This window comes from Belonocnema kinseyi, chromosome 8 (genome assembly GCF_010883055.1).
Source record: "Belonocnema kinseyi isolate 2016_QV_RU_SX_M_011 chromosome 8, B_treatae_v1, whole genome shotgun sequence".
NCBI classification, from domain to species: Eukaryota; Metazoa; Arthropoda; class Insecta; order Hymenoptera; family Cynipidae; genus Belonocnema; species Belonocnema kinseyi.
Window position 1 is genome coordinate 23157541 of NC_046664.1, and position 10138 is coordinate 23167678.

The 10138-nt window shown below is 34.1% G+C and overlaps 1 protein-coding gene across 1 annotated transcript; it reads right to left on the reverse strand.

Annotated features, from left to right (window-relative positions):
* Positions 1-272: 272 nt before the first annotated feature.
* LOC117178406 (skin secretory protein xP2-like) lies at positions 273-4153 on the reverse strand. The gene is made up of 2 exons (XM_033369833.1): positions 4096-4153; positions 273-817 (listed from the first exon to the last, which is right to left on the reverse strand). Exons 1-2 carry the CDS (start codon positions 4151-4153, stop codon positions 273-275), a joined length of 603 nt encoding a protein of 200 aa, XP_033225724.1.
* Positions 4154-10138: the final 5985 nt, after the last annotated feature.

Below are 10138 nucleotides of genomic sequence, written 5' to 3' on the forward strand. Positions count from 1 at the left end.
TCGGAAATTTGTTTCCTCGATTTAAACGACCTGCTTCTAAAACATGAAATGTTGTTAATAAACATGAAAAATTGACATTAAACAGCGTGTTTATTAAAAATTATGTTTTCGAATAATAATACAATTTCAAATTAAACATATTTTTGTTCTCCTTTGAGTATGGACGTGCTGTTTCAAAGAACGTACGTCCACGGACATTATACTTTCACCGAGGTAGATGGTCCTTCGTGTAATTGGTAATTGAATTTGATCAAATTTATTAACAATTTATATTACCCCATTCCGAAATCTTTATCAACTTCTGAACTGTACCGACTAGAAGCAGAAGTTGAGGATTGCATCAAGTCATAATAATCATTAACGTCATCGCTAGAGCCAATTGAAGAATGTGGAGATGGAGGACCTGGAACTCGAGCTGGAGTTAGAGTTGGAGGTGGAGCTCGAACTAGAGCTGGAGCTGGAGTTAGAGCTGGAGCTGGAGCTCGAACTGGAGTTGGAGTTGGAGCTGGAGCTTTAACTGGAGTTAGAACGAGGGCTAAATGTGGAGCTGGAGCTACATGCCTTCCCATTGGAGGAGAAGGTAATCCTTGTCTTGGTCTTTGTGGTTCTGAGGGATGCCCTATATTTATTCGTAGTCCTTGTGCATTTGTGGGTCCTGCTTCTCCTTCTTTTCCCAATGGACTTATGTGTTCTGGTGATTGTCTTCGTAGTCCATGTGCGTATGAAGGTCCTTGGACAGATGGTTCCGAGTTAAATCCAGATCTACTTCTAGAACGTTTTGGGGATGTAGATTCTCTGCCTGACTCTAAACTCAGCCCTGTAAGCATAAATCAATAGAATAACTTTTAGAGATGAAATTTTTTCTTACAAAGAAGATCTTTCTGTTTTCGTTCCACTGGGAATCGACCTACAGAACTTTTGATTTCCGGTCTGGAGCTTTTTAATAGAGCTATTAAAGAGATCAGAATAAGAACCTTAATTCAAGAAAATGAGTCTAATTTTTAGCTAGGTGTGAATGGTACATGTAACTAATCAAAATGAATCGATTATATCATCAGCGAATGGTACTTTACTGACAGTAGATAACCCTCCAAAATCATGGAGACAGAAAATCCACAATATTGATCAAGTTAGGAATCTTCAAATCAGACCAGATGGAAAATAATTTTTTCACATTTTACACATAATTATTTAAAATGAGTGTGCTATATCATCAGCGAATAGTACTTTACCGACAGTAGATAACCCTCCATGGTTTTGGAGGGTTGCCTACTGTCGGTAATGTACAATTCGCTGCTAATATAAGAGATTTATTTTAAATAATTACTTTTAGATACTTTTTAGAGTTTCGTAACCTATGACAAGAGAGAAAGAGAGGGGAAAATGAAAGAATTATGAGCAGTGAAAGTGCGGGGAGGTGAGGAGAAAGTATGGGAAGTGGGGGCAAATAAGTGGAGGAAAAGTGGAAAAAGTGAGGGGAAATGAAAAAGGAGAAGTAGGATAAGTGCTGGAAAATGAGGGAGGGGAAGTACGGGAAGTGATGGAATATAAGAGGAGGGGAAGTGATGGAAAATAAGCAGAAAGGAATTAGGGAAATGAGTGAACGGGGATTAACGAAAATAAGGGTGGTGAGTGGGGAATAATTGTAGCAAACAAATTTTATTTTTTTATTTCAAATGTTTTTATTTGTAAATAAAATAAAAACTGCGCGCACGATCAAAAAGTGACCAATAACAAATTTGTAAATCATTTTTTAATGCATAATTTTTGGCGGATCATGATTTGTCTTATATTGCATATTTTGACCGCAAAATAGAATATTTGATTTTTCATTATTTTGTATGCCGACAAAATTTGAATTTTTGATTTCTCAAAAAAGTCAAAACAACGTTATATGATAATCTTGTCGGGCATTCAACAATCAACATTTTTCATCTCTTGACTTTTTTTTATATCGTACGTTATTCGGCTTATTATTTTAATTTTAGCTTTTTATTTATTTTGCAAGTGCTACTCTGGTATTTTTTATCATAAAAGTCATAAGGAGAAATAGTTTGGATTTTGAAGTACTACAAATAACCGCACAGAGAATATTTGAATCTTGAAAAAAGTAGTCTAAACAATTTTTAAAATGCGCTCACTTTTTAAATTTGTATCCAAAGTGGCTGGCTAATGAATTTGTCATTTAGCTTAGAATACTAAAAAAGTATACCAAATGCTAACCGATCTGTCAATTCTTTCGAAAGTTATCGCGCTAACAAACTAAAAATCTACACACATAAATAAGCAAATAGACGAACGGACACATTCGTGAAAATCCTGTTTCTCCGATTTAGGGGGTCTCAAAACGTGAACATTTGAAAAAATTGAGGTGGGGGTGTCCAATTTTACATAAGTCTAATACCTTCTCTGATGAGAATGTTAAAATTAATTTTAAAACCAAAAAAAAAAGATTTTTTAACCAATAAAATTCAGCGAAAAGGACGTGTTTTTAACAACATACTTGAATTATCAAACAAATAAAGAAGTTTCAACAAAAAATATTAATTTTGTACAGGAAAAGACGAATTGTGGAAGTATGTAGAAGGATGTGTATGTCAACGATTAATTGAGGGATTGTGAGATTGAAAAGAGGAGGTAGATATTTTTGAGGATTGAGACAGAATTATGTGGAAGTTGAGGTTAGGTTGTTTGGAGATGTGTGATAGGGTTGGAGGACTGGGTTGATCGCGATGGTAGTAACAGGGTTGGGTAGAGATAGAGAAAGGCGAGACAGGTACCAGACCACGACGATAGATAGAGGCAGGGAAGATAGAAGGCGAGAGCGTTTGAGTTGGATTTATGACTAGCGAAGCGAATATCATCGCGGAAAAAGCGTTTTAGAGCAGGAAGTGTTTAGTACGCCGAAAGAGGAGATAAAAGAAAGGAAGGCAAGGGGGAAGTACAAAAAACTGTAGAAATGGTCCAGGTGAATTAACTTAATTTAAGGCAAAAAACAAAACAATTGTTAACTGTACTTGAACAATTGGAAATGGTAAAGTGGCTCATAATAAACGTAAAAAAGAAAAATGTGTGAGCAGGGGTATGGCGGGGTTGATTTGGGGGAGGATAAAAGGGGTGGAAATGGTGTTATTGTGATTTTCGACGAAAGCTGACGTCAGAGAGAAAAGTTTTTTATAGAAAAAATATAGATTATAAAAAAATCTACAACTTTCATGTCAGAGACTTTTTCATAGACTTTCATAGAAGAATCAATTGGATTCCGAGATAATCATTTGTTGCGGTCCGAAACACTTTTTTTTCAAATGAAATTTGTCATTCAGAAAATCATCGTATAGAGTTCTTTCAGGTCTACATTTTTTTTTGACACATACTTTCTGATGAAATGAAAAAAATATAGTCCCTATTGGAGAACATACTCAAAAATGGAAAAAACTAGTAAAGTGACTTTTGCAACAATCAATTTCTCACTAAATGTTGGTAATTTGTTTAAATTGTGAAATATATTAAAAACTAATTACTCCATTCAATTTGAGGGAAAAAAATACGAAAAAAACTGTATTTTATTATTTGAACAGAAACTTTATTTTTTAACACTAACGCTATCAACATTCAAGTCGAATAATGAAGCTTCAGATGTATAACGAAAAATACGATTTTTACACTATGAATGTTTAGAACATAATGTACATAAGAAAAATAAATAAACAATACTGCGCTAGTGTGGGTCTTTTTGACAACATTTAAAATTGATATTCATGGTACGAATTTTCATTATACTGTTTTTCTTCCGGACCGAAACAAATTATTTTCTCGGAAACCAAATGATTTTCCATCTAAAAAAATTTGTGAATATTTAAGGCTTAAAAAGGTATACTCTCATTGAGTTTCGTCAAACAAAAAATTATTTTTGCGGAAATGAAAATTTAAAAACGAAAAAAAATGAAAACACGGTTTTTCGCATTTTTTCGGACATTTCGAGGTTATGTGAAAAAGTCACTGATATAAAAGTTGTAGATTTTTTTATAATCTATATGTTTGCTATAAAACATTTTTCTCTCTGACGTCAACTTTCATCAAAAATCATAATAATACCATTGTTTCCCCTGTTAACCTCCCCCAAATCAACCCCGCAACACCCCTGCTCACGCATTTTTCTTTTTTACTTTTATTATGAGCCACTTTAACATTTCCAATTGTTCAAGTGCTGTTAACAATTTTCTTTTTTCAAAAGTGTAATTCGCCTGAACTAAAGATGAGAGATTGAGAGCAAAAAGCGTGGGATCGATTGAGGCTTTTATCAAAAGGAAGAGAGGAGAGAGGCAAGGCAGTAAAGAGAAGGAAGATATCGGTGCGAGGTTGAAATATAAAAAAATGTTGATTTCGTCGCCGGAAAAGCAGAATTTGGTAGAGTAGGATGATAATAGTAAGGGGACTGACAGAAAGCGGAGAGGAAATTGAAGTTCCGATGAAAGAGGAAAGACTAAAGGAAATTCGCGAAGTAGTGATAGAAATAATGCGGATTTATGATGTAAAGCAGGAGAAAAGGGGAGAGGAATTAAAGAAGGAAATAAGGCGGTAAATGGCTGGACCTAAGGTAGAAACAAAGAATTGGGAAAAAGTCAGTGAACAGTTAGAAAAGAGGATGCAGTCATTGGAATAAAAACTAGAGAAGCAGGAAGATGATAATAAAAGGTAGAGGAGATGTAAGGTAGGATAAAGTAACTAGAACGCTCGAACCAGGATTTTGGTGGAGGCGAGAGCTAGAATACAGAAAACGAAAGACTGAGAAAAAATAGAAAAAAACTAGAAAGGAAAGAGAGGAAAGAAAGAAAAAGAAACATAGTGATAAAGGAGATAAGATTAAAGGGGAAGGAGATGAAGAAAGGGGTGGAAGAAGTACTAAAAAGGATTGAAGCGAAGGTAGAGATAGAGGAAGTGAGAAGCGTAGGAAGGGAAGAGCGAGTAGGGGAGAGAATGGTACTGGTAAGATTAAAGAAATGGGAACATAAAAGAAAAGTCTTGACAAAGAAGAGGATGTTATATGGAATCTCGGAGAGAATAGAGGATTATTAGACATGGAAGAAAGTAAGATGCAGTATAATTTAAGGGAAATAGCGGAAATGGAAAGAAGAAAGGGAAGAAGAACATGGGTTAAATATGGGAGAGTACAGATAGACAGAGTATGGTGGGATTGGCATGAAGAAAGGGAACAGATAGTAAGAAATAAGGTGCAGGGAAACTAGGAGAGGAAGGAACGGGAGATAGGAAAATAAGAAATAGTAAGAAGGAAAAAGAGACGAGAAAGGAAAGAAGGAAAGAATGTAAGTTATGTTGACGTGGCTAGATGAAAACGGATGGGAAAGAGTAAGGGGAAGGTTACCAAGAAGTTACGAATGGCAAGTGCAAAATGCAAAGAGGAAGAATGAATACATAACAGGAAAAGATAACAAAGAGATGAAAAAACAGAAAGAAGGATTAATAGTAGAAGAGGTTAAGATGGGAGAAGAGAAATGGTAGGTAGTGGGAGTTTAAGTGAACGGCGATATGCAGGAGAAAGCAGAGGAGATGAACGAAATGATTCGAGAAAATAACGAAGAGATTAGGCTGATAATAGGTGGGGATTTCAATTCGAGAACAGGAGACAGAGGAAGAAGGGAATGGGGAGAAGAGAGAGGAAGAAAATCCAAAGATAAGGTACTAAATGGGGAGGAAAAAAGTTGTTGAAGAGCTTGAAGAAGATGGGATGGTTTATCTTAAACGGATATATAGAAGGAGATGAGAAAGAAGCATATACACGATCAGGAGGCGAAAGGGGAACGGTAATTGATTATGTGATAGTGGGTGATGAGATAAGGCTGAAGGTCAAGAAAATAGAGGTAGGTGATTATAATTATTTGGATCACTTTCCCTTAATAATGACATTAGAGGGCCAAGAAAGTAATAACAATAATGACAAAAATGAAATGACAAAAATAAAATTAGTAAAGAAGGGAATAGAAATGAATGGGATGAGGACTGTAAAAAGAAAAAAAGAAGATTAGAAAGGAATTAAGAAAGTGGAGAAAGGAAAAAAGTAATAGGGGAGAATATAGGAAAAAAGAAAGAGTATACTGACTTGTGTTATCAAAAGAAAGAGGAAGAGAATAAAAGGTCTGAGGAAGATGCGGAGAAGGCTAGGACGGAAAAAGAGGTATGGAAGGCAGTAAATAGAGAAAGAAAAAGAAGAAAAAGAAGAAAAAGAGTAACCCAAAATATCGAAATGGTCGAATGGAAGATATATTTTTTAGATTTGCTAGGAGAAGTAGAAAGAAAAGTTAGAAATGAAGGAAAATATAGTAGGGAAAGATTTGAGAAAGAGGACATAACAAGGGAAGAAATAGTTAAGGCTTGAGGAATAATAATAGATGGAAAGGCACCTGGTATAGATAAGATTCCAAATGAGTTATGGAAATATGGAGGGAAGAAACTAGAGGAATGGGCATGGATAATGTGTAATCGAGTATGGAGGGGAGAGAGATGGCCAGAGTTAGGTATATGTAACTGTTTTGTCAGAGATATTGAAGATAGCGGCGTTTGACTCATTAGACCGAGGCGAAATAGAAAAAGTTATGGTAAAAAGGGGATAAGATAGGGATTATTGAAGAGATTATCGAAAATTTTTAGAGAGACAAGAAGAAGGAAGAAGAAATGCGGAGAAAAAGTTGGGAGGAGTTAGGATAGGGAAGAAAAAGATATATACACTGGCATACGCAGACGACATAGTGTTGGCGGCAGAGGTTGAAGAAGGGATGGCGGGCTTAATTCCAAGATTAGAAAAATACTTTGCTGGGAAAAAGCTGAACTTATATGCACAAATGACAAAGATAATGAGGTTTAAAAAGGAGGGGAAAGGAAGAAAGAATAGACGGGGAGATAGAAGGGAATAAAGTACGAGGTAAGGGAGGGGATGTATTGGAAAAAAGAAGAGAACAGAAAGTGTAGAATATGTGAATGGGAGGAGGAAACATGGGAGCATGTATGGGAAGGATGTAGGAAAGGAATAGAAGATAAAGGAAGCTGGCAAAAGAATGTGGTTAAGATTCTAGGGGAGGATGAATTAGGAGAAGAATGGATGAAGGAGTTGAAGGGTGATAGTGGAGCGAATGAGAGAGAATGAAAGAATGCATGAAAAAAAAGGCAAATGGAGGTATAAAAAAGTAAAAGAAAAAGGATACGAAAGTCACTTGGATTAGAAGCGTAAAGATTGTGAGTAATGGTGATGTAAAAGTTAAGTAGGCTAAGAGGCGTTTGCGTTCTCATGTTCTCTCTCTCGCTTGCACTCTCGCTTTCTTTCGCTCGCTCACTCGTTTGCTAATAAGTCCTAAATTGTGCTATCACCGGAAATAGAGGTAAGGAACTAGATATAAGACTTTGTGTAAATAGTTGTAAATAATTTATTGTATATATAGAAATGATAACGTTGTAATGTGTGTGTGTGTGTGTGTGTGTGTGTGTGTGTGTGTGTGTGTAGGGTGGACACGCTGGGGCTTACATACATGGAGCACTTGATTGCTACCCGAATTGCACAACAGTAGGGAAGAAGTTATGGTACAGGGGCATTTTCATATTTCGCGCCTTTAAAGTTGCATTCGGATCGGCCATTCGCTTAAGTCGGTGCATCTTGGGAGCAAGTTTATCATAGGTTATGTTATGGAGTAATTACAAATAATCAAAGTGTTTCATTAATAATGAAGTGAGACTTGTGGACTGAGAACAGAAATGTTTTGTGATCTTGTATGTTTATTACTGAGAGTACGGCAGTAATAATTTAAACAAAAATTACTTAATAATAATATAACAATCATTACTTATTAAAAATTTAATAAGTAACACATTATTTCTGAAATTAATAACTGATTTCCATTGTTTTTTTTTTCACAGATCGATTATAGATAAATTCACATCAGGAAATTCAGATGGATTTGGTATATTTCAGTTGGCTCATTTCAATGAACATTACTGGAAAACCGTTATCTCTAGACCTTATTCCAAGACTGGGGATTGATCAGCCTAAAATTAATTCTAAGTCATTCTGATGATAAAGATGTATCAAAAAGATGTCTCGAGGCAATTTAACTTGCCTGAATTTTAATTAATCATTTATATAGGGATTTTTTTCATATTTTAGAAAATGTTTTCTCTGGAACTCATCGGAAAATTTGATTTGATCAACCATTAAAGTAAATTAGAGACTCGTTGGTGATAGGATTGTATCAAAAATGTATCTAGACAAGATAATTTACACCAGAATTGTTATTCCATTTTTGTTTAGAAATTATTCTATTTTCGAAATAACTATCTCTGGATCTGATTTCCAAACTGGCATTTGATCAGCCTTTAAAATTTATTCTAATTCATTTTTACGATATATGTGTATCCAAAAGATATTTCGAGGTAAGTTCACTTGCCTGAATTTTAATCAATAAAATATTTAGAAAATTTTTTTATATATTAGAAAATGTTTTCTCTGGACTTCATCTCAAAATTTGGATTGATCAACCACTAAAATAAATTAGAGACTCGTTAGTGATAAGATTGTGTAAGAAATAAATCTAGACATACTGTACTATTTTAGACCGAGTAGATTTGAATTACACTAAAAGATTTTTATTTTCTGATAAGGTACCAGTAATGTATGAATTTAACATTTAGACCTGATAAAATATATAAGGATAGCAAAATTTCTGAAAAACTTGAAATAAAAATTCTGGCCCAAAATTTCGTTTCTGCATTCATTTCTGCTACACTCCTATTATCAACGACTCTTTAATTTATTTTAGTGGTTGATCAAACCAAATTTTGAAATGCGGTCCAGAGAACACATTCTATAAAATAAAAAAATTGCAAAAGACTTTATTAAATAAAATTCAGGCAAGTTAAATTGCTTCAAGATATCTTTTTGATACACTATAGCATAAAAATGAATTAGAATGAATTTTAAAGGCTGATCAAATGCCAGTTTGAAAATTAAATCCAGAGATAGCGATTTCGAAAATAGAATAATTCCTAAAAAAATGGAATAACAATTCTGGGCTAAATTATCTTGTCTAGATGAATTTTTGATACAATCCTATCATCAACGAGTCTCTAATTTATTTTAATGGTTGATCAAATCAAATTTTGAGATGAAGTCCAGAGAAAACATTTTCTAAAATACAAAAAAATGTCAAAATATTTTATTGATTAAAATTCAGGCAAGTTAAATTACCTCGAGATATCTTTTGGATACACCTATATCATCAGAATGACTCAGAATTAATTTTAGACTGATCAATCCCCAGTCTTGGGATAAGGTCTAGAGATAACGATTTTCCAATAATGTTCGTTGAAATGAACCAGCTGAAATGCACCAAATCCATCTGCATTTCCTGATGTGAATTTATCTAAGATCGATCTGTGAAAAAAAAACAATGAAAATCAGTTATTAATTTTGGAAATAATGTGTTACTTGATTAAGTTATTAATAAGTAATGATTGTTAAATAATTATTAAGTAATTATTGTATAAATTATTACTGCCGACAATGTCAGTCATAAACATACAAAACTACAAAACGTTTCTTTGGTAAATAATAATCAATCGAAAGTATAATAAACATGCCGGGCCGACCTGTCATTATTTCGAGGTTATGGTCGGATTTACCTTTTTAAATTGTATGTAATGTCAATTAAAAATATTTGCATGTAATATTTTGTTCACTTTATTCAAAACAAATCCTGTATATTCATAACATACCTTTTTTTATGCCGCAAATAAGCCTTAAACACAATTAACTCTTCGCCGACTAAAAGCGCACAATATTATTACCAATTTATAGTATTTGTCACTCAGCAGTCATTCCATAATGTTATTAGCACAGAAGAAAATTGACGTGTACTTCTTAGTCCACAAGTCTCACTTCATTATTAATGAAACACTTTTATTATTTGTAATTACTACATAACATAACCTATATTTTTTGACATTTGTATCGATTTGAAGTTTCGAACGCATTCATGGAAACTATGATAAACTTGATCCGAAGATGCACGGACTTGACCGAATGGCCGATCCGAATGCAACTTTAAAGGCGCGAAATATGAAAATGCCCCTGTAC